The sequence below is a fragment of the Hyperoodon ampullatus genome (genome assembly GCF_949752795.1).
Source record: "Hyperoodon ampullatus genome assembly, chromosome: 6".
NCBI classification, from domain to species: Eukaryota; Metazoa; Chordata; class Mammalia; order Artiodactyla; family Ziphiidae; genus Hyperoodon; species Hyperoodon ampullatus.
The window spans coordinates 74,730,594-74,756,317 of NC_136919.1; the positions used below are offsets into that span (position 1 = coordinate 74,730,594).

The 25,724-nt window shown below is 46.4% G+C and overlaps 1 protein-coding gene across 1 annotated transcript; it reads right to left on the minus strand.

Moving 5' to 3' along the window:
* Positions 1-10,762: 10,762 nt before the first annotated feature.
* DMRT2 (doublesex and mab-3 related transcription factor 2) lies at positions 10,763-16,141 on the minus strand (the record flags this gene model as incomplete). The annotated part of the gene is made up of 3 exons (XM_079705750.1): positions 10,763-11,820; positions 13,917-14,019; positions 15,608-16,141. 3 exons carry the CDS (start codon positions 16,139-16,141, stop codon positions 10,763-10,765), a joined length of 1,695 nt encoding a protein of 564 aa, XP_079561876.1.
* Positions 16,142-25,724: the final 9,583 nt, after the last annotated feature.

Consider the following 25,724-nt stretch of genomic DNA (forward strand, 5'->3'; position numbering starts at 1 on the left):
CTTTGCTTCTAAATATCCAAGGTTTTCTAGTGATGAATTATGAAAATTTTGCTTCCTATATTTTCTCAGAAAGAGTGTTGGGTTCTGGTTAAGTGTTTCAAAATAGTATAGTCTAGGAAAATACGGCTTGTTTAAAGGTCAGCAGTGCGTTTGGAAGTGAGCTGTGAGCCTACTGGTTATGGACATCCACATTATAAAAATCTTCCTTGATCACAAAGGTGGGTTGCAAGCTAAAAGGATTTTCCACAAATAAAAAAGGCAGGTTAGAACATAGAATATAGCTACCAGGGAAATCCATTTTTGGAAAACTACAAACATGGAAAATACCAACTATTCAAAGTTAACTTATATTTACTGAGTGCACACAATATAGGACCTAATTTAAATCTGCGTGACATCCCAGTAACGTGTATATAAGTATTTCCACTTTATGGACAGGAACAAAAAGGCATAGAATATTCGTAGCTTATACAAAATTATATAGAAACTGAGTACATCCCAATGAGAGGTTTATGAAAAATGTTCCCTTAGATGGATGGAAAAGTATGTTAATCCATGCTTTCTCAGTAGCTATCTGATCCATGAGACCATAACTAATCACTACGATCTGGTAGCAAATGAACCAAAAGGCAAGAAGAGCTCTGAAGTTAAATTTATAAACTCCAACCCAATGATTTTTCAGTGGGAATGCAGCAAGAGTTGTGAGTGATGAGGAATTGGTTCATGAGATTATGGAGGTTGAAAAGTCCTGCCATCTGCCATCTGCCAGCTGAAGACCCAGGATAGCCAGTGGTGTAAATTAGTCTGAGTCCAAAGGCCTGAGAACCAGGGGAGCCAAGTGTAAATCTCAGTCCAAAGGCAGAAGATGAGATAAGATGTCTCAGGTCACACAGTGAGGCAGGAAAAAGGGGCACATTCCTCCTTTCTCTGCCTGTTGTTCTGTTCAGGCCCTCAGTGGACTGGATGATGCCCACCCACACTGGGGAGGACAATCTACTTTACAGAGTCCACCAATTCAAATGCTGATCTCATTGGGAAACACCCTCTCAGACACACCCAGAAATCATGTTTAAACTGGGCACCCTGTGGCCTGGCCAAGTTGACACATAAGATTAACCCCTTGTCAATTTGACATCCACATGCACCTTCTTAAACCATACATAATCTTTAAATAAAACAGTAATAAGGTCATAATTCTGCCTAACATGATATAACTATCTTGTGTATGCTGAAATCACACTAACCCCATCCTCAGAACAGGAGGTAAAGTCCCTGAGTCATGTTTACTCTTCTTGATATCCCATAACTTATAGACTATGATGTAAAATGAACAAAACTTAAATACTGTGATACAAAATTAATACATCTAGGACTTCCCTAGTGGTGCAGTAGTTAAGAATCTGCCTGACAATGCAGGGGACACGGGTTCAATCCCTGGTCCGGGAAGATCTCACATGCCTCAGAGCAACTAAGCCCATGTGCCATAACTACTGAGCCTGCACTCTAGAGCCAACGTGCCACAACTACTGAAGCCCTTGTGCCTAGAACCTGTGCTCCACAACAAAAGAAGCCATCATAATGAGAAGCCCGTGCACCACAACTAAGAGTAGCCCCGTCTCGCCACAACTAGAGAAAGCCCGAACGCAGCAACGAAGACCCAATGCAGTCAAAAGTAACTTAATTAAGTAATTTTTTTAAATTGCCATCTCTCAAACCACTAAAGAAAAAAAGAAGTTTTAAAAAGAAAAAGAAAAGAAAAGAAAATTAATACATCTTATGTTACATGATGAGGGAACGAGAGAGGAAAGAAAATAAAGATTATACACACACACTCACATAGGCACACATATTCATTGCAAAATAGGGAGGAAATATTCATGACACTACCTGTGAGCAGGGAGGGCTTTTCAGCTTGTCAGAAAAAGGGAGATTCCAGCCGGAGGTAGCCGGCCGCCGTGGCCGTGGCCACATGACTACGTCATCTACTGTTCATAATCTACTCTGTCATGGACACAGCCTTAGGATCCACTGTGCATTCAGTTTTGCAAGCAGCCCCTGCAGGAGTCAGAACCTGTAACATAGATGAGAAATACAGTGATGTTTTCACTGTGAGTGAGGACAGCTCAGATGACTTTGTCCTGCAAGTCTGACAAGGCAGCACTTTCCAGAGGGAAGGGGGAAGGTTTCACAACAAGCTGAGAAGCGACAATGAAACTGGGCGGCACATTCCACAGTTTAAAAAAAGGAAGTGGGATGCTGGCCAGGTTGGCTGACAGGTTTGGTTCTTATGGATGCGAAGTCAGTTAGCAGTGTCATTTTGAGAACACCTACATGACTGGGCCGGCATCATGAAGCTATAATGTCCCCACCACACCTGCAGCTTTGACCCATATTTCCTAAAGACCAGCCACCCTCGCCTCTGCCAATAGAACACAATGTGCTTTTCCCTCAAGATTCAACAGTCGGGCTTCCCTGGTGGCGCAGTGGTTGAGAGTCCGCCTGCCGACGCAGGGGACACGGGTTCGTGCCCCGGTCTGGGAGGATCCCACATGCCGCGGAGTGGATGGGCCCGTGAGCCATGGCCGCTGAGCCTGCGCTTCCGGAGCCTGTGCTCCGCAACGGGAGAGGCCGCGGCGGTGAGAGGCCCGCGTACCGCAAAAAAAAAAAAAAAAAAAAAAAAAAAAGATTCAACAGTCATTTGTTTTATTGGAAGTACTTTATGTTTAATCAATGTCTAATCACTTTACACCACTTTGCATCCTTTGTCCTTACTTTCCCGATCCTATCACTTCCAAAAGGGAGAGATAAAGTCAGGAACAGTGCCCAAGGGTATGGATTTTAGAGCGTGAGAGAACCAGAAACCTTGGGCAGATTCTTTAACTACTCAAGCCTCACTCCCCGTTTTGTATCTATAACTCTTATTATGACTTTTAAATGAAAGTTAGCACACCATAAGTAGTAGGTACTAGCTAACTCACTGGCCAATATGCTCACACACGTGTGTGCATATGTCTACACTCATACACAGCCTGGTGACAAGGAAAGCTCACTGGAATGAAAATTAAGGGATCTGCAACCTTGAACAATTCACACTCTTGTAAGCCACAGTGTCCTCATCTGCACAGTGAAATCTTATACAGTCCTCACTCTCTATCCAAGGGGCAGGATGGAGAGATTGGTTCCAGGAACCCCGGCAGATACCAAAATCCGTGGAGCCCAAGTCCTTTATATAAAATGGTGCAGTACAATGAGTACAGTTGGCCCTTGTATTCACGGGTTCCGAATTCAACCAAACGGCAGATCACTGGTTGAATCTGTGAATGCAAAATCCACGGATACAGAGAGCTGACTGTACTAGGGCATCTCTAAGAACCTAGTTCAAGACATAGAGTCCACATTAAGTCAACATTACAGCAGCTCAATATGAATTGGCATGGAATGTGTCCCAAGATACAGTACTAAGTGAAAAGGCAAGGTGAAGAACTATGCACGTGTAATCTCCCATTCAGGCATCGTATTCATAGACTATCTCTGGAAAAATATGTAATGAATTAGCAATAGTAGTTGCCTCCACAGAGGGGATTTAGGAGCTTACTTTGCACTTGTATACCCTTCACAGTCTTGTACCATGTGCATTCTTCACATTTTTTTAATAATTTAAAATCTAGAAAAGAGGTCCATATTACAAGTGGGTACAAAAATGGCAAGTTTTTATTATAATGTATTTCCACCTGCGTGTGTTTGCTTTTATAATAATTTTATGTTTACTATAATGTTATAAAATTAAATGACACAGTCTGCAGTTCTGTAGAATCTTGAGGCTAAATTTTTCCATGTTAATAATTAGTCTTTAAAACCATGCAGTTCTCCTTGTAGGCTGTTTGAAGTTACAGGCTCTTGGTGAAGGGAAATACCTTCTAGGGAATATCATGGGTCAAAGGTGGGGAGACCAACTTGATTATGGATCAGGCCCTTTATATACATTATACTACTTAATCCTCTTAACAATTCTCTGTGCTGTTATTGTCTCCATTGCACAGAAGAAAAAAATTCCGGAAGCTCAGAGAAGTGAGATGACTTGCCAAGGAAGACCTAAATTTTAAACCCAGCTTTAACCTGACTCCAAGTCTGTATGCACTCCAGTTTGCCATGCTGCCTCCTGGAAGTAATCTAAGGGAACAGGTTCATATTAAGAATATTGGTCATTCAAGTGAGTGGGGAAAGGAAGGGAAATGCCATATAAAAGGTAGACTAGAGCTGACTTAGTGACTATGAGCCATGTCTGTTTCCTGTTGGAGGCTTTTCTGCATCAGGGTAAGCTTAAACACATCCTCTGGTTCATGCCTCAGATGTCCCCCTGGACAATTTAGCTTTATTCCACATAAAGTGGATTTTAAAGAGTCTCTTTCCAGAGGATTAATGCTACAGATAGAGCTCAGGCTTAACAGATCGACCAGAGCCACCAGAGCTCGGTGGTTCTGCTGAGTCTTCCTGCCACGTGACAAGCATGTGGTTCAGCCAGGATTCACACTCTGCCTTTCAACCGCCAAGTCTTTTAGGCCCATTTTATCAACTCTTATTTTACAGATGGAAAAAAATCTGAGACCTGGAGAAGCAAAAGGACAGAAAGAGGAAGCACTGAATCAGAACTCAGGTCTTCCACCTCTCTATCCTTCCTCCTACACAAGATGTGGAAGTGAAAAGAAGCCATTTTTCATTTCTGTGAGGTCGTGTAAGACAGTGGTTAGGAGTACAGTCTCTGAAATTCCAATGACCTGGGAGTCTTCCCTACAGTCATGTCCCTAATGTATGATCCTGGACAAGTTGCTTCACTCTCTAAGCCTGTGTTCTTATATGTAAAAGGAGAATAACAATTATACCTACTTCACAAGTTAAACTTTGTGTGGATTAAATGAAATAATGCATGCAGTGTCAGAGCCCACTACATGCAGGCGTGCAGTGAAGGCTTTCCTAAGGAAGATCACTATGGCTTATACCACATGACTCCTCACAGAGACCAAGTACAGGTACCTTACCCATAAGGCTTGGCTGAAAGAAGACAACAAGAATTAACTGAACTCATCAGATCCCACTCTTAGGTTTGAAGGAAGGACTTAAAGTAGGATAGAACAATAGATGGTAGAGAAAGAAGCCAAAAGATGCACATAGACATAATAGTAAAGAGAAGCCCCCATGGGAAGGAAAACAGAGAAAAAAGAGTGGGAACTAGAGGAAAAGCAGACATAACCAAAAGATGCTTCATCAGAACAGAGGAGCCCCCCTTTATCAGGAGGAATTACATTTAGCTGTTTGTAACCAAGAGCCAGTGACAATGGCTCATGTGCAAAAATAGTCATTATCTCCCATAAAAGATGAACGAAAAGAGGAAAGCAATCCAGGGCTGCTATAGCAGATCCTCAAAGTGAACAGGCATCTAGGCTTTTTTGATTTCTCTGCTCCAACCTCCTTTGAACATGGCTGCCAACCTCAAGGTCATAAAATGCTACAGGATGCTTCCAAAGTCCAGGAAGAAAGAAGGCAAAGGAGAAAAAATCCAAATGTGCTCATCCTTGTTGTTTCAGTCCCTGTTAGAGAGATGTCCTGAAGTCCACCCATCTCATGATGGCCACATCTAGATGCAAACCAGGCTGGAAATGCAGCCTTTTAGCTGGGCATGTCGCCAGTCCAAATAAATCCAGGGCTCTGCTACTAAAGAAGAGGAGAATAGCTATTGCAGAGACAACTACCAGTTTCTGGTACTTTTCCTAGGTCATGCATTTAGTTGCCAAGGGAACAACAAGGAAGTAAGGTTGCTAGATCTGGGCTGAACAACCTTCTAGTGACCAGACCATATTCCAGTCTTTGGGAGACCTGCTAAGTGTCGAGATTTCCATCTTACTTATTTCCTTATCTCACCTTAAAATAAAATCTTTTTTTGTAAATAACTTGAGTAGTCCTCTGGGTTCTTTTTTTCTACTTAAAAAAACCTAAATAACATAGGCTCACTTACCAGCATGTATCTAGCACACAGAAAGTTCTCAATAGATGTTCATTAAACTGAACTTAATTCCATAAACAATCACAAAACCACATAGCTCTATCGTCTGTTCTCTGCCTGCCCTAAGTCTCCAGATGCATTATCTCAGAAGACAGTGCTGGGTATCTTGTGTTTGTTTTTCACTGAGATTTTGCCCATGGTTCATGCAAAGTCATCATTCAATAGCAAATATTTAGGTGCTTTCTGGCTTGTGGATCACACTGGGTCCTTCACTGTTTTCGTGTATGGGTTAGAGAATGATGGTCCTTTGTTGATTTCATGGTTACTGTCATCAAGCCTGAGTTTCACAGCAAACTGGGGGAACTAAGGCTAAGCCTATTCTGCTTGCCTGCAGGGAACTCCTGAATCTACAAGTTTCATTTTAAAAGCTCTGATTGAAACAAAAAATAGAGAGAAAGAGAGTGAAAGAAAACTGCTCTAAACATGTTTAGCTATAGCAAGCTAAAAAAACAACATAACTAAGGGTGGTAGAGTATGATAAAAGCTTGGTACAATCATTAAAATAAATATAAGTGCCACAAACCAAAGTTTATGAACTGTAGAATCCAGCCATCTCAAGAACTAACAGCCTTACAAATTGGACCCCAGAAGGAAATAAGCCTAAGCTTACAGACCTAGAATAGGAAAAAGGAAACTTAATCCAAAAATAAATAAAATCAGGAGGGCCAGTAAGAATTCTAGTCCCAATTGAAAACCCAGCCTCAATACTAAGTGATGTCTTTACTATTCTACAGGGAATTGTGAACTTTCCTTCTTACTTCATCTTGACCTTCAGCCATTTCTTTGCTCTTTAGCACTGCTGAGACTTCCCAGAAGACATTCCAGAAAATTTCTTAATACAAGTTAATGCAAGTTTTTGATTCCACAATTAGAATTAAGCTTTTAAATGAAGATGATGCGATAACACACTCACTTAAACTCACATTAAAAGGTGCATGACTGACACTGGAGCCTCTCTGGGCAGAGCAGTGTTGGTGAAGAATGGAGATGGTTCACAGGCTGGGGGAGGGGCAATGTGGGATGGGTGTATACTTGAGAAAACTGAGTGCCTGAAGATGGGAAGAAGGTGAAATCAGGAAGTGAGGACAGGGTAAAGAGATAGTTATACACACATGCTCACGGCAGCATTATTCACAATAGCCAAAAGGTAGAAGCAACCCAAACGTCCATCAACAGATGAATGGATAAACAAGATGTGGATATGCATACAATGGAATATCACTGTCTTATAAAAGAAGGAAATTCTGACGTATACTACAACATGAAATGAACCTTATAGACAATATTCTAAGTGAAATAAGCCAGTCACAAAGGGACAAATACAGTATGATTCCACTTATATGAGGTACCTAGAGTAGTCAGATTCATAGAAACAGACAGTACAATGGTGGTTGCTGAGGCTGGGAGGAGCAAGGCGTCATTGTTTAATGGGTAACAGAGTTTCAGTTTTGCAAGATGAAAAGCGTTCTGGAGAGGGATGGTGGTTACAGCTGTACATAATGTGAATATACTTAAATACCACTGTACACTTAAGATCGTGAATTTTATGCTATGTGTATTTTATCATAACTAAAAATACCAAATTGAAAGAACTTCTAGGCTTAAAAAAAGAGAGAAAAGAAGCAACTTGCTTACTTCATGACTTTGCCTAGGTCTTCTACTCCTGTCACTAAAGGTTTAGAAAGAAAGCGAACTTTTTTAACTGACTTTATTTTTTTAGAATAGTTTTAGGTTCACAGAAAAATTGAGGGGACAGTACAGAGATTTCCCATGTCCCCCTACCTGACACATGCATAGCCTCTAGTGGACCCTCCCACTAGATTGGTCCATTTGTTATAACTGATGAATCTTCACTGTCACATCATAATCACCCAAAGGCCAGAGTTTACACTATGGTTCACTCTTGGTGTTGTACTTTCTATGGGTTTGGAGGGAAATGGGTTTTTTAAATTATTCATATATATTAAATTATTCATGATAACTCTATTGCATTAGAACCCAAAATCCACAAAAGAGTGTATTAAATGTGTATTAAAATAACAGAAATGTTGTAAACATTTGCTACTCAAAGTGTGGTCTGAAGACCAGCAGCATCAGCATGCCCTGGGAGGAGTTTGTTAGAAATGCAGAAGCTCAGGCCCATCCCATACCTATAGAATCAGAATGTGCATTTATCAAGATTCCCAGGTGGTTCACTGTCCATTCTCAAAGCTTGAGAAGCACTGTTGCAAACTATTCAGAACTGCTTGATCAGTTGAGATGGAAGGAAAATAGGTTATTCAAGTTGCATTACTGTACTGTGAGTCAAATTGAGGGAAGGGTCCATGTTTTACTATTCCTTAAGTTCTTAAAAATGATTAAAGCCAAATCCATTTATTGTCTTGAACATAAAAAATGCTTAAACCACAATTGTAATTCAATATGTAGATGACAGTGTTCTCTGAAGACTGTATATAGCCAAATAGTAGCTTTTATGGAAGTGAAATGATTAAAAGAAGCAAAGTGCCAAGCACAAAGCTCTCCCTGACTGGCTGATGGTAGATTTGGTAGGTTTGAAATTCCAAGAAGAACTCATCATTACAGAACTAATGCATGGTATAATACATTCGCCAAGGAAAGTACTGACCCGCATAAATGTTCAAGAACAATAAAATTTTGGTCACTGGTAATGTGAGAAAAACCACTTAATACCCACAGCCAACTGGATTCACTTAATAAGATTAAAATGATATACAGAGAGGACAGAAAAGATATCCCCAAACGTCCATTGAAGACAAAAGGGTAAGACGTTTGACTAATATACGTATTCCAAATACTAAAATAGAGTAAGAAAAAGAAAAATCCATGTTTGGATTGAGAAGGCCTTCTCAATGGGATTTTTTAATGTGGGTTTACTCTAATGTGCTCTCCCCTGATACCTTAGTTTCAATGCCAGAGTGTTTACACTTAACACAAAAAATAAATTCCTAATAAGAAGATAAAAATTAATAACTATGTAGATAAAACAAAGGTGACTGGGGGTTGGGTACAGAGGGGCAACTGCAGTCTCTGACACCAGGGCTTCATGGTTGGAAAACATTTTTCCACTTAATGAGAATCTTCAACAGTTATTGGGATCTCTGCCCACTTTCATTTTCTTTTTCTCTGGCAAACTTCCATTCGCTCTGGCTTTTGCAATAGTAAAAATAAGTAAATCTGACTCAACAAAACCAAGTATTATTTTACAAGTACAAACTGAAAATCAATCTAAGGTTTGGCTTGGTGTTTTTGCAATTGATGCTAATTTTAAGCAACAATTCAGAGGAACCCCTTGAGGCTTACATGAGCTCATCAATAGCAAAAAAAAAGTCATTTTAAAATAATTGTTAATGTTTTCCAGAGGAAGAAAGAAACTCTTTAAAACTGCCGAATGTCTTGGCACACCCCACACGCCCACCTCGTGTTCTTGTTACCCAAATGAGAGCAGAGTTGGAAGTAAAACCTCACTCCATGGCAAAATTAGAGGTGGGTGGGATATTTGGCTCTTGATTTCCTGTGTTGAAATGACCGTAACATCTCAGAACTTGATTTGAGGTCCACAGGTGAGATCTTCAGGGAGGAATTTCATACCTTCATAAATGTCTTACTCTCGTTTTATCAATCACATAGAACAACAGTTAACATTTTGTTGAGCAAAACGAGGGGGTAATAATGAACTTAAAAACTTAAAAAAGAAGCCACCCTTATGCTGTGATAAACATCTGCAGGCTTCGGCAACTGTCTGCTGAAGCAGTTTGAAGAGTAAATGTTTTTATCTCAGAAGAGAGTTACACTGATAACCTTTGACACTGGTGAAAATGTGGGATACATAAAGCTGAGACTCCCAGACCAGCTGAGAGTCGTGACTCAGCCTGCTGCTAACTGCCTGCTGTCACCAGACCCCAGGGAAGAGCAAAGTAACACAGAGCTGAGAGGGGGTTCAACCATGTGCTAGGCAAGCTGCTCTGTGGCCCCCCAGCAACCTGAAAATCACAGAATGAATGTTCAACCTAGAAAGGAAGCCTGAGGCCCCACGTACACATCCCCATCAGGGAAGGAAACTGGGACCCATTCCAAGAACCCATGTCGTCGTATAAATGAGATATTAAACTTGATTGCTCTTCAATTCAACTTTGTCCAACCACATGAAATGAAGATTCTATAAACATAAAAATCTTCCCTATGTTCTCGTTACAGCTATTTTTGCCTCAGTCTTGAATACCTACATGTACATGCCCTCCAAAATGCACAACTAAGGCATTATAAGGGTTCTCCTATGGCCCTCAGCAACCATTAAGAACACTTGAAAATACACAGAATCGTAGAAAAATAAAGAACACATTTCATGGACACTAGCTTTTTCACCTAGACAGAAACTATTTACTTCAGCAAATTCTGGGTCTTTTAGAAGACAGTGTCAATTTTATTGCTTTTTGAAATGCTATGTGTAAAGCCTGAAACTTCACAATTTGCACATCAGCAATACCCATCTTTAAGTTTAAATATATTTATGTGGTAAGGGGAAGTACATGCATTAAGAATATATAGAATTTTTTTAAATCATCATCATTTACATTAGAAATTTCTTTATACAAGCATCTCAACTTTTTTCTTTAAAAAAAAATTAGTGACTGGTAAGAATCCTCTGAGACTGCAGAAAATCCAGCTTCCCATTTAAGCAGCCTTTCACTGAGAGACATGAGTGATGGCAGACGAAGGCCTCTTAAGAATAGACTCAACAGAAAATGACAGCGGTTCATTCACTGAGAGTCTTGTTCCAACTTGTTTGGCTACGAAAAGGTCTTTTGCACATCTATCTATTGTAAATGTGTACTTCTGGTTCTCCTTGACTAAACACTCTCTGGGTTTCTTAGGGGCCTCTTCAAAGGCCTCTTTGACAGATGATGTTTTCAACTCGGGACCTGATTTGTCATTAAGAGTTTGCTGGAATAATGAGTGGAATGGATTATGTTTAAGTGGCAGAGGGTGCCTGGTGCTTTCTTTGCTGATCTTGGTTAAGACGTGCCCTTGAGCTGCCAGGGAGTCCGTGTCAACAACGGGCAAAAAATTCCGTCGGGGTGGGGAGAACGCAGACCTCTCGGGGACGGCCTGGTGACCCTGAAGGTCACTTCTTGAGATCTGGCCCTCAGGAGTGTGAGACGGCACCAGAGAGCCTTCCAATTTCGGTGGCATTATATCATGATCTGCTCCGAGTCCATCGTGCAGTCGGACTCCCTTCAGGTCCCAGCTGGCCCCAGGCTTCAGGGCCTGAACTGACGTGGTAGCATTCAGCAGGCATTGCTGGTAGAGGAGGGTGTCACTAATGGGGCCACACTTGGGCCAAACTAAAAATCTCGAGGACAGGGGATACTGCCTGTAAGTCGTGGCCACGCTGACATTGGAAGAAATTAGTTCCATATTCCCAGACCCTGAATACTGCATGGTGAGATCAAGGCAGGTGGGCAAAAAATTGCAGAAGTCTTTGCTTGGTGGTTCCACTGGCGGGGGACTGTAGCCACTTTTGTAGGAGTTGTATTCAGAACCGTGTACCATGCGATTGGGCAGGAATAAGGCAGCAGCTTGGGAAGCTTCCAACATCTCCCTCTCTTTATATTCTCTCTCCAGCATAATGTTCTCCAACTCTTTATCAGCAAAGGCCCGCCTTTTCCTCATCCGGTCACTTACTGGGGGAGGTAGAGGTAAACTCCCTCCCACATAAGTCTCTGATGGAATGGGGCGGTAGCCTAAAATAAGCAAGCATTGCACATGAAAGACATTAACATCTGATGAGGAAAAATCTGGGAATCCAGAAGGTAACAGAAACACTGCAAGTCAGCAGAACAGTTATTTACAGTTCCACATCACTAGTATTTTTATACAGAAAGCAAAAGTATGGGTTCAATTTAAAATAGACCCCTTCGCAGGGAAGGATATCCATACTGTAACTTTTTATTGTTGTTGTTTTTGTTGTGATAGGTTTGTTTACTTTGACAGGCATACTTTACTGGCTGAAATTTTAATATTCTCCCCAAGCTCCTATACATTAAGAGACAAGGCTGCTCATGTCACTTCAATCAATGCTTTATTACTATCCATATCATCTTTTTCAATTATTAAAAAAAGATATCTATACCTAGAGCTGATGTCACTTTTATTTTCTAAAGTTGGATCATTATGTACACATTGTTACAGTTGTAGAATAATCCAAGGAGAACTAGGAAAAAAGAGAAAGTTAAAGCAGATTAGTGAAGAGAAAAAGAGGAAAGACTTAAGGAAACAGAAAAGCACAGAAAATTGAAAAGAGCTGTTAACTAGTTAAACAGGCTCTGCAGTGAACAATTTAACCAGGCCCCTACCCCTACCTCTGACTATCGGTACAAACAAACAAAGTGGGGGGGGATCCCCTGCTATACTGAAAATAACTGGTCTAAAACATTTTTCACCAGTACCAATCATGTTGGCCAGATACCAAAATGGTTGAACAAGCAATCACTAGAACCTAGATTAAGTCATTATACATTTTATAAATAGAGACAAAGTCAGAAACAAAGATTAGTGTAACATAAATAGAATTCCTGGCAGCATAAAATACTTTATTTCATCATCCCCAAGCACTCACCACTATCAAATTTGTTTGAAGGATCCACTGTGATGTTTGTGTTTACATAGTGACAAACCCATCATACTCATTTGCAAATAAAATAAAATTTGAAAATTAATGTGTACACTTCTATGGTAGGTTTTTGCCAGGAAGTTATTTACTTGAATGTTCTATTCCACTTAGTCCTCTCACTTCTCAAGTTGCTTTGGCACAATTTCAATTTATCAGTGTGGTCCCTATGGTTATAAATCTGTTTACCCAGTTTGTAACCAAACTCATTTTGAATGCATGAGAAGCCATTCTACGGTCAGAAGTATACAGCACAGGGTAAGACATGAACAAACTTTAAAACCTGTCCAGAAACAACTCAATTCAGAAGCCACATAAGAAAAAACAGAATACAAGTGTCTACTTCAAAACAAACAAACAAAAATCTGCTTTTCAACCTGACTCATAAAATGGCAGTGATTAGAGCAAATATAAACTTTCCTTTTCTTTAAACGGTGAAAGATAGTCAATATGTTATTTATTATGTCAATAAATAAATACCATACCCAAACAGAGATGCTTTTAAAAAATCAGTAATATTTTAAGAAAAACTAATGTATTCCCAGGCTTTAGAGAAAGTGAACACATGAAGACTTCACTCTATTCAAATTCAACCTCCATTTCTCTTGTGTATTCAAAACCTTTTCCAGATTCTATGATCTCGACTGTCAAAATGGTAAAATGAAGTGTGGAATAACTGCAATTTAAGTAGATAATCCAGAGAGGAAAAGAATACAATTAAAAAGAGTGGGATTAAAGGCTGGATCGCCCAGACTAAAGGCCTTTATTGGTGTGGGTAGCTGTTAAACTCTTCATTTGACTCACTCTATTTAGCTCCAAATACAACTAAAGATTTCTTTTTTTAAAATTTATTTCCTTTCAGGACATCTGCTCTGGGATCATTTGGCAGTGTATCTGTACCTCCCTCACACTAGGGCAAATTTCATACGCACTCCATGTTAATCCATTAACTACTAAGCAGAAAAAATTATCAGTGACAAAAACCTCAGGAGGTATGTGAGATTCATTTTCTCACATCCTGATTTCCTTCCAAAAGTTTCCAATAAAAAAGCATTTCCCCCTCAGAATGCTCCTTCACATGTAAATGGAAATGCCATGTGCCTGAATAATGAGAATCACTCAGAACATGGTTTAAAAGGCTAAAGAATAATTTTGCGTTGCTTTCTTTACCTTCTAAAATGCTTTTGGCCAGCAAACTGGGTGCCCTGACTTGCCTCTGATACATGGCTTTGCGCTCGAAATTATTCTGTTTCCCGGAAAGCCCCTTCTTGTCCTGTAAACACAAGAAACATAATCAATAATGCCCTGAAAAAAAACGTGGGAGACAAGGGAGAGGCATCAGCAACTCTCCTCATTCTAAATGTATTTATTTTCCCATCCCGTGTGAAAATAATTCTAAAGGAATTAATATCAGCACCGCTTAATTCCAGGACAATGAGCTAAAAGCTCTGTCCGAAGCCTCCAGTTGTGAGCAGGGCCCCGGCTTTCCCTGGGGCCGCGTTGCTAGAGTCGGCCCAGACTCAGCCTGCAGCGAGAAGTGGGGGCCCAGCCTGGGAGGAAGTGAAATCCACAGTGGATGAGATGCTAGGAGCCTGGCCCTGAGAGAGCTACGGCGGGCCGCTGCATCCTCGGAGCCCAGACTCAGACCGAAGACGCCAGGGACCTGACACTGGCCAGAGATGTGGGGCCGGTTTCTCCCCGCAGTAGGGCAGATGGGACCGGGAACAGGGGGTTGACGGAGAAAACTCAGAAGTTTTCGGGCCCGGCCAAATCTCCGGATTGCTTCACGGGGGGACTGGGACGTCTGAAGGCGAACAAAACCCTCAGAGTCCGCAGGAGACGGGCGCACCTTCTGTCACCGCCTGGTCGGTGGAATTCTGGGCCCTTCTACGCCCGCGTCCCGCCCAGCAGGCCGCAGGGAGCGCGAGGGAACGCAGAGCCCTCGGTGCAACACACGCGGGGACACGGGAGGGGGCCACGCCCCAGCCCAGGGTCGGGGCACCTCAGGCGTCCAGCGCGCTGCGCTCTCCGGGGCCCTTGGGAGGCTCCCCATGAGAGTCACTCACTGTCTAAGGCGGGCACGGTGATCCACTCCCCAGCACCTTCTCGACTAAAAGTAAAATCAAAACTCCTCCCGCGCCCTGAGTGCGAGGAGGACTGCGCAGCCTCCCTCCTGTGAGCGCGCTTGTGCAGGGACACAAGAAAACATTCAGTACCAGATTCAAGAAAAGCCTCTCCCTTAAAGAAGACTCAGGCTCTCCTCACAGCCGTAGACCCGCAGTGGGAGGCGACAGAGAACCGTCAACTGGTTCTTAGGTAGTTCTCGAGGCCAGAAGTTTCTTCTAAATTCCCACGTCATTTTTGGTCTCCTCTGTAAAATGGGCAGGAAACGTTCTCTCTCTCCTAAATGGCCCGTGACTGCGGAAGCGCCGTGAGCACTACGTGCTAAGTGGTTCTTTTTCGCGAACAGCACGGGTAGTACGGCGATGGACGTAGTGCACTATATCAACCTCTGTCCTCTTCCCCCCAACACCACCAGAGTAAACGTTAAAATATAAAAAATCGAAATAAAATACCTTTCCCATAATGTACCGAACGGGACTAACCACTTTCAAGGCCTCTCTGCCTGCTTCTTAATACAAAATCTTCTCTGCCAAGTTCCCCAACGATGGCCACGGCTTCCTCCCTCCCGACCCTGCAGGCCAGCGTTGGCAGAGGTGTCTTCACCATCCTTCTGAGAAAGTGCCAGGAGCCTCGAGTCCCCGGGCCCGGGTGTGTGAGGAGCGCGCCCCTCCGACTCCCGACCCCCACGGCGTCCCCAGACAGCCCGGCGGGGGCGAGCCGGGCCGGCAGGTACGCACCTCGGTGGCCTGCTGCCTCCGGAGCGCCACCTGGGCGGCCATGACGCGCTGCCGCTCTACCACTAGCAGACAGTTGGCGCACTGGCAGTCACGCCAGCGGCAGAAGCGCTTGTGGCCCTTGAGGCAGGACACCACACCGTGGTTGCGGCAGCGCGCGCACTTGGGCGTGCGACTGAGCTTGCGCGGCTCCGCGCCGGCGCCGCCGCCGCCCGCGTTTGCGCCGCGCTCCGGGGGCCCGGCCGGCGCCGACGAGGCCTGCGGCGCCGGAGGCGGCCTCGGCGCCAGGCTATCCTGCTGCTCCGGCCGGCCCGGCACCCCCGGGGACGCGCCCGCCTCCTCGCCATCGCCCTCGTCCTCCGCGTCGTCCTCGTCCTCGTCCTCCGCGTCGTCGTCATCCTCGCCGTCCCTGTCGGCCGGCGGCGGGCTGGGCCCGGGCGGCGTGGGCGGCGGCGCCGCGCGGCCGTCCTCCTCCAGCCCCAGGCTCTCCACGTCGATCTCCCAGTCCACTGCGGGAACCGGCTGCCGTACCGCCATGGCGCAGCACGCTTCGCCCGGGCCTACGCTGAGTCCCCTGCGCTCTGGAGAGACAGGAAAAGAACCAGAGACCCACCGACCGCCGCCGTCAGGCACCGTTCCCGGGCCTTGGGCCCAGAGCTCCTGGTCTGCCCGCCTCCGAACCCTCGAGGAGCCCATTTCTCTATATGTCTTTCACATCCAGACCACACGTGCATTTTTTGTATCTTTAGGCCTGACCTTTAACCACAGCCCTCTTTGGCTTTACGCACGCTTTGGGGACAAGGCCCTCGGTAAACGCACTGACCACACACAGAAGTATTGTGTCCAACTAGGCCGGCCTTGGCCACTTATCAGGCTTACCCATACCCAACTAGTATGGCCATGCTGAATATAAAAATGTCAATGGAAGAACTGTTTTCCTTCTGATCACAAGGGCCCTTCGGACCCTGCGAGGTACCACCCTACAACTCCCACACGCCTGTCATCCTCCTGCACCACTACAAGGAGCCCCTCTCGGGCTTGGAGAGGTTCTCTTATCCTCCCCCAATCCCCCACCCCAGCACACCGCAGTTTTAATCAACTAAAAGCCAAAATTGTTCTGCTGCCAACAGAGCCCCATAGGGACACTGGGCACGGAGCTGCAAACGCCCCCGTCCAGCATGGACAGTGTTTCAGCCCCGCAGAGCTAAGCCGCGTGGGCTCTCTTGTACATCGGTCACGGTTTGCACTTTAAAGCAAGGCATACAAGTAAAATAGGAAAGGTGATTCACGCCCTTCGCCCTCCCTGACACCCCAGCTACATCACAGCACTCACCAAGACTCTGAGGCCCCGGCTAAGCAGCCGAGGCAAAAGATATCCAGCCTTGGGACCTTGCTCTTGGGCTGCTGGCTGTGCTTGCAAACAGAAATCGGGGTTGCCACACCCTGTCACGAAATCGGGGGTTGACAGCTGGAGGCCCGGAGCCCAGTGGATGAGGAGTGGAGGAGAAGGGGCATGGAGAAGGTGAGTCAAATCCTCAGCGACCTCGCCCCGCACATCCCGGACTCTGCAAAGTTCTGATCTGTCCTCAGCAGCCCCGAGCGCTTCACCTCGCTGAGGCTGCTTTTGGCTTCCTCTGTCCCTAGCTGGGCGGGAAGGTTGGGCCGCCTTGACCAGGTTCAGGTCGCGAGCTCCCGTGGCAGGCGGGCGTACGCAGTAGCGTGCGACGCAGCACCCCTCACAGCAGTCGCCAGCCTCCGCTCCCTTTCCTAGTATTATCCGCTCGGGCCCCCGAGCTCTGCGCCCGCTGATTGGCCGGTTGTCAAGCGGTGTGCACGCTGATTGGCTGAGGCGCTTTGGCCCGGCGCTCCCCGCCTCCTCGCGTCCGCCGGGCCCCTCCCGCCGCGCTCCGCCAGAATCCTCCCGCGCGGCCTTCGGTGCAGCCGGGAAGTCTGTCCCGAGGTTAAAACCGAAATGTGACGGCGCCGGCGGGAGTCGCCATTTATCTCGCGGGCTAAAAAAATAGCAGAGACACACTCTTACGAATCGCGTTGTCCTCAAGAGAAAGTAACAGACGACAAGGCAGAGATCGGAAAAGCTACGTCATCAGCATCACCGGTGTATCTGGGACTCAGTCATTAACCCAAAGCTAGATGCGGAAATAAGATAAGTGCACGGCGGCATCCTACTTTCTCCTGCGAGAATAAATCAATGGTTACCTTGCACCACAGCACCGGCTTAGAGGACTTACGAACTGTGGATACTCTTGTGGCTATCGCCACTCATCCTCAAGGTGCAAAGTGGTTCCTCGTTAACTTTCACCACGCCCGTGAGACAGGCAGGTCACCAAGTCACCTACGTCACTTATATTTTTCTATATGAATTACTATGAGTTGATTTGGGGGAGAACGGAAATACATGCCATTAAGAGATTTAAGTACAATATATTCACTCTAAGCATTTTTTAAAACGAAGCTCTTTTTTAAAGAGGACTTTTTGGTATTCATGAATGTATTTATAAGGGGGGAAAGGGGCTTCTTCATTAATCTCTTACATAAATGTTTAATAACAATTATGTTTCCAATATCCTGAAAGAGGGAATTAGTCTTCTAATTCAACGCTGCATTTTATTTCTTGAACTAAATTTAAAGTTACTTAGACGCTTTTCTACTTACACCTTTAAATAATCAGTGCCTCTTAAGATCGGTTTAGGAGACAGATTAGAAAATTGAGTGCCAATGCACTGAGCACATAGTAGGCCCCCTATATATTTGTTAAACGAAGGGAATTACTGAAAGTTAGAAATTAACCAGGCTCGGAGCGGCGGGAACGAGGAAGCTTAGGAATTACTACTGTGAAACTAACGCGATGTGCCGGACGCACAGGTATTACAAATCCTTTGGCGATGTGGAACGTTCTTCCCTAGTTACCAGGCACTGGGATTTCCCTTTGTGCGGGTTCTTCTCCCCAGAGCCGCTTTCGATGCCCAGCGAAGGGAGTGGAGAAACAGTTCTGTATACTCCTGTCGGATGCTCAGTGGCTCTGGGCGTCTGGGAGGGTGGCTTGGGAGCTGTGTGCCCTCAAACACAGGACAAAGAGTCAAGCAGACTTGTTCGTGCCTCCCGTTTGGCACCACCTAATAACACCAGTGAGTTTTACCTTTTGCATAGTTTCTTATATTCATCAATGTGCATTTGTTCACCTATGTTAGAGCATTTGAATTCTTGAGCGCAGCAGAAGTGTGTTATTTTCCCCCGTTTTCCAACGATGAAACTGAAATTGAAAGAGGAGCCCTGGGTCACGAAATGGGGGGGGCAATGGACTGGTGAGCACCCAGGTCCTAGGTCGGCCTCTGCTCTGAAGTCTCAAACTTTGACGAGCCCTTCGCTCCACGCCAGAAAAACTCACAATGGGTTCGTGTTTTTTATTTTATTCCCCTGCACCTTTTTCTGATTTTGGTACCTGGCGTCATGACCTCCCCTTCTGCGTCTCCCCCTGTAGCTTTTTTACCTTTGCAAACAGGCATCTCAATGCTTCTACCCCGCGACGCGCAAGAAAACTACAAACCCCCTCCACTGCCACTGCGTGTGCAAGCAGTTGGCAGGCTGGGTTTTTATTTTATTTGTTTTTACGGCGGGGAGAGGGGCACGGAGGGGCGGAGGATAGGAAATCGTTAGCCCTTCACTAGTTATTTTGAATATTAAGAAACAAAATCAAGAAAGTAGGTTTGCTAAACTAGTGGTTACCCTAGGGGAGATGGAAGGGGGAGGGGCACAAAAAAGTAGGTGAGCAAATTTGGGGTAGCTAGATTGAGGGGAAGGGGAACGAGGAGGGAATGGGAGGGGAAAGCGGCTGTTTCCTAAACAGAAAATAAACAAGACGGCCAGCCCTTGAACTAGTTTGAGTGATAAAAGCTGCCACATAAGGAGAAAACAAGTGGGATTTGCGTACAGTAAACCGTGCGTGCTGAAGACTGGACAGGGGATAGGAGTTGGGGGGAGGGCGGCTCCTGGAAGCCTATGGCGAGACCAAGGCCCTCAGAAGTCAGAGCCAGTTGTGCCTTCCCCTGCGCAGTGTCTGGCTGGACTTAGGGAAAGCAGTGCCCAGGAACTTACTGGAGGGGTGGGGCTCCCTGGCTCCAGGTAGGTGGGCCCAGGACCAATGCCTCCACTGCACACTCATCCCCCCCATCAAAAATCTACACTACAGCCTCACTGCTTCCTCCAGGCTTCCCTGCCCATCTCCAGATACCCCCATCTCATCCTATTCTCCTTGCACCCCATCTGCGGTACTTGCGGGCATGCAGCTGTAATCGTGATCCAGTTGAATTACACTCCATTCCCTGGCCCTGAACTCTCCAGAAAATCACAATCCCACCAATTGCTGAGGGGTGAAATGGTGTGGGAGTGGGGTGGGGAAAGAGAGGTTTTTCTATTGGGACGAGTCTCGGGAAGCCTGAGGAACTCTAATATTAAATAAGAAATTATCTGGATAATCTGGGGCGGGGGGGTTATGACTGCACAAACTGATTAGTAAACTAAATATTCAGAGGCAATAGGAGTCAGAGAGCCTGTGCTCCAGGCTGGTTGTTGGTTGTTCCACCCACTACCTGATTTGGTTGATTAACTCCCTGGGCCTCAATTGCCTCATCTGCAAAATGGGAAGAATGCCCTTCTTTGGCCTGTCGTGGTTGTGAAGATGGTAATAATGAGGATCGTCTTCACATCGTAAGAGCTCAGTAAACGTTTGCTTAGCCCGCTGTGGTAGCCCATGCAGCCCCAGGAGGGCCGGGCCACGGCATGCCTCCCAAGCTTGACTGAAACGCAAGGGCGCAAAGAATCCAGCTCCTTCCTCCAGGTCCCTCTCTTAAAAGGGGTCAGGCCGTGACTGAGGACCTGTTAGGTGAGGAAACAGAAGTCCTTTGGGCTTGTAAACCGACGCCAAATTAAGAAGTGCAATTGGGGCTCCCCGCTTGTAAATTACAAAGCAGCGGGCCGCCACTGACTCTGCCAGTCCCCCCTGGTGGGGGCGGCTTCGGGGGTTGCGTCTCTCAGAGCTGGCCGTCGCTGAGGGACCCCCTCTTCTCCCTCTCCCTTTCCCCCAGTTCTCTCTCACCCCGCACCCCTTCACCTTCTCATGCAGCTCGGACACTCGCGGTCCTAAGCGCCCGCCTCCCCCACCGAGTCAAGCAAGGGAACCTGAAGGAAAAAAGCAGAAAAAGGGGGACGGGGAGTCTCCCTCTCTCCTCTTTCTAAATGTGTGTGGGGCGGTTCTTTTCTATTCTCAAAAAAAAAGTGGGGGGGGAGCGTGTTTCAAATTGGCCCCCGCTCACCCATCAATTCCTTGCTACGAATCCCAGCGGGTCCGGCCGCCGCCTTCCTCTGCGTGGCCACGCCGGCTGCGGTCTGACTCCAGGGCGTCTAGCTTCCCAACCTGGCCCGGCCACCTCCCACCCGATCACTGAGGGCCGGGCCGCGGGAATGCAGCGGGGTTTCTGGGCCCAGGCTCCACTCAGGCAATCCGGCTTGGAGGCTGAGCGTCTAGGTTTCGGAGCAGGCTCAGGGGGGTTAAGATGCCAGATCTGCTGCTCCTTGCCTGGGGGAGAGCGAGGAGTATCCTTAACTGCCTCGGCACCTCACTCCACAACTGCAAAATGGAGTTAGCCCTACAGGAGGTGACGTGTGTAGACCCCCCTGGCACGGTGACCCGCCCATACTGAACACTCAGTACTTGGGAGTTTTTTTTTTTTTTTTTTTTTGTATTAGTTGTATCATTGTAACTCAAGGAACTGGCCTGCGGAGAGCCCGAGGCCGGGAAATTCGAGGCCGATTTCCTCGGACCTCGCCCGACTTCCCAGCCTCCGAGGCCCTGTGAGGCCTGCGCCACACCGCCAGGCTGAGTGGCCTCCCTACATCAACCTGCCGCGAGCGCCCCGGGAGGTGAATGGTTTTTGGAAACACCTGGGCATGGCAGGAGTGCTTTGCTGGGCTGGCTACGGCTCTGTTTTCTTTCCAGAAGACAACCTCGAATCCACCGCCTCTCTCGGAAAGTTACTCTTCATGTTGTATCGTCTCACAACTTTGACCGGCTGTGGACCAGGCTAAATAAATAATCCCAGATGCGATTGCGGAGATACGATTTCCCAATCTGCTTTGCGTAATCAAATATACGACCTGTCACAAGCAATGGGGGGGCGCCGGGGGGCGCGTGGCGGGATGAGGCAGCTTGCGGAAGATAACCGTTCTCCGAGAGGCTTTAGAACTCTCCCTTTCCCTGCTCGGCGTGTCCAAAAAAAAAAAAGCTGAATAAAAAAGGACAATGCGATCTGGGCTCTCATCCCTCCTCCGTGGAAGCAAGGTTTAAATCACCGGTATTTATGACAGAAAGGGACTCGCTTAGTCCACGCCTCCGTTTTACAAATGGACAGGAAAATTGAGTTTACAGAAGTTCATGGCACTTGCCAGGGAGACACATAGCTCCATAGTGACTGTGTGGGACCAAAGAGGCCACAGTAACTCCCCCCACTCCACCTCAATGTCTTCACACCATTCAAACAAAAATGTGCCCTTTGCGGGGGGATGCGGAGTCAGATGCCGGGTGTGTGAAGCAATCCTAGAACATTCAAGCATCTGCCAGCCAACCCGCCCCAACCCCCAGGCAGCTTCCATCCTCCGCGCTGGGAAATGTGGCTCAATTCACTTGGGGGTCAAGTAGCAGCTAGGAGATGAAGCAACCGCAGACCTCCCTGACTTTTCAGTACCCGGTCCAAATGGTCGTCAGGGGAGGTAGAGACACAGGGTTGTAGCTGAGGCCTGGGTTCCATCGCAGGGGCGGTGTCCTTGCTTGTTGCCACATCAGGAGGCACAGAGAGCTCCTGCTTGGGGCCTCTCTGCAGCCCCTAGGAGGCCTCATGATCACCTGACAGTGAACCCTTAACCCTGAGAACTGTCCACCCCTACTCCCATCCCATATGGGGCCTTAACGTTTCTAGGGGGCAGATTCTAACCACACTCAAATGACTTTCCATATTTTCCCAACAATCCAACTACCAAGTAGAGAGGAGGAGGAAAGCAAGGTGTTTGTGGTGCAGGCACTATGGTGAAAATTTAACTCATCCATGGCAGGAGCCATTGGGCAAATCTCTTCACCTTCCTGGACCTCAGGTTCCTTGACGAAAGTGAGCAGTAAATTTCAGTGGTTTCCAAGTTCTTTCTTAAACATTAACATCAGTAACAAATGCTAACTACCATTTGATGGTTATCATGGTTCAGATAATAAGTTCAAGGCATGAAGAAAGTCCAAGAAGGACAAGAAGAAGAGGAGGGAGGAAAAAGACTTAGAAACAAACAAACTTCCGTGTTGATTTTGGCATCTTGGTGGTATTTCTGCTCCTCCATACTTCTGTTGTTGATCCTAGCTAATCAAAATCCTAGTTAACAATGTGATAATGAAACCCAAAAATGTCAACCAGTGAAAGATGGGGACATGGAGTAGTTTCACAAAAGATGCAGTTCCCCAGAGCCCAGATCCAATGCAGATTCATTCAAGTGACAAAGAGGGTTCTCACATGTCATCAAGGTTCTATGATCTTGTGACTTCTACATTAGGTCCGTATGGCTGGATTTTAAGCAAAAAAGTTACCAGGCCACTTAAACAGGTCTCCCTAGCCCTGTCCTGTGTGATATGCTCCTTCTGGGGTCTGAGTTTGGGCTCTGGAGAGGGCCAAATGTTTCCTTTGCTGTTAGCCCAGAAGTCTCCCTGAAATGTGTCCTTGCTAGCTGGAGGAATTCCTCCCAATTTCTACCAGGAGCATCCCTATGGTCAAGCTTTACCCCAACCTAGTAGAAGATTCCAGCAGTGTGATATGCACAGCACAGATGCTCCACGATGTCCATCATGATGGAGTGGGGAGGGAGTGGCTAAGAAGAGAGGATCAAACCGTACTTGGCTCTGTCTTTGCTTTCATATGGATAGCAAGCGACCATCCATATATCCAAGCGACTGAAGTGTGATCACAGGTCTCGAAGCCAATCGGCCAAAACACAGACACTTCTATATACATAGTACTTGACCTGCCTGAGTTTTGAGATTCTCTCCCTCTATGAAATAATTAGTGAAGAAAAGTAGAAGACTCTCCAGGGATTCTGTTCTAGCCCTTGTTTTGCCAACTAAAGTAACCCTTGACCTTGGGCCAATTTACTCATCGTCACTCCTTTAGGCTTCAATTGGCTACTCTGCAAAATGAAAGACTTGAACCAAATTACGTCTAAAGGTCTTTCCCATATTTTTTTTTTTTTTTTTTTTTTTTTTTTTTTTTTGGCGGTACGCGGGCCTCTCACTGTTGTGGCCTCTCCCGTTGCGGAGCACAGGCTCTGGATGCGCAGGCTCAGCGGCCATGGCTCACGGGCCCAGCCGCTCCGCGGCATATGGGATCCTCCCAGACCGGGGCACGAACCCGTATCCCCTGCATCAGCAGGCGGACTCTCAACCACTGCGCCACCAGGGAGGCCCTCCCATATTTTTTAAAATACTTTTGGGTGGAGTGAGAAAATGAAAAAGGCTTGTGTGAAGGTTTCTCCATGGAGGTGTGTGGGAAGGAGAGAGAGGGGACAGGGAAAGACGAAAGCCCAGCTTGAGGGCGCACCCCTTATAACAAAGTGCTACATAAACTTTAAGAGCCAAGAGGAAATATTCTCTTTGAAAACGCTGACCCCAGCCAGCAGGAGGGTGTTCTAAGGGAGAAAAGATGAAGAGTTCGAGGGGGGCAGGCAAAGGGGAGATGTCACTTGCTTCAAACTGATTTAACGGGGTGGGAGTGCAGGTGCAAGAAACTCCTGTCCTCACCTCCTGGCCACCAACCCCCTGCCCCCCGCCCCCAGCCCTCCACCCCTACCCCTTCTTTTGCAGAAGATTTATTGGCGAGGTGAGGCCAGGCTAACAAAACTGCAACCCCGGGTGCTTCGGACCCCGCAAGAATGCTTTGATCCTCCCACAGTGTCTAGTGGTCCCCAGCGGATTGCACTGCCAAATGCCAGGGATCCCCTGGGCGGGGCCACTGCCCAAGGATCCAGCTTCCCCGAAACCAGTGGTGGGTGCATCCTCCCTGCGGCAAGAAGCCGCGTGGGGGCGCGCCAACCAGCACTCGCTAGACACGGCGGAGACCCAGAGGCGCCTCGGAACCCGAGCAGCACCGCGCACCAGCCGCGTGAAATCCTCGCGCCCTCCCGCCCTCTTTTCTAGGTGGGGTCGGCGGCGAACAGTCAGTGGCGAACAGTGATCGATGGGAAGTCTGAAGGGTCATCGGTGAAGGAGGGAGAGACCTTTGCTTGTCTGGGGGGTTCTGAATCCTACTCCTTCTAGTCTTTTAAGCGTCTACTTGGAGAGGGGGCTTTCTTGCGCTCATTCTTGGATTACTTTTCCCGGCATGGAAAGGAGAAGAAGGAATCACAATTATTGACGGCCCACCGTTTGTCAGATTCGTTCGTCAGATTCCATGCCAGACCCTTCCAACTTGGTGTTACCAACTCTTCACAGCTTTTCATTTTACAGTTAAAGGTGCAGGTTCCAAGAGGCTGTGCTGTCCAGGGTACAGGGCTAGGACAACAGAACCCAGATCTGAATTTGAAGCCTCCCATTCCAGCATGCTTCCCACCAGTAGTCACCTAGAACTAAGTCCCAGCTGCTTCTGCAGGAAACCAATCCCCCAAACCCGCAAGTTAGGAAATGACCCAAGACAAATCCGCACAATGCAAAGATTACAGGAAGCTGTGTAAACCAGCCTGGGCTCTGAAAGCATAGAAGACCCCAAATCATTTCTGAGGCTCCTGAGAAGTTTTGGACAAGTCACATGACCTCTCTGTGTTTCAGTTCCTCATTTGTAAGATGAGGAGAATAAATACTTTTCCTTGCCAATACCAGTGGTTTTCTAAGTTCAAAATGGAAAAAAAAAAACCTAGAATTCTTTGGAAATTATAAAGTATTCTGAACATAAGGTATTAATGAGGTCCCCCTTGTCTTATTTTGCCAAATCAGGAACATCATGCCCTGTGTAGCAAGTTGATAAGATCAAATAAAATGATGGCTGTGAAAGGCCACAGAGGGGAATACTGTGCTGTTTTATTA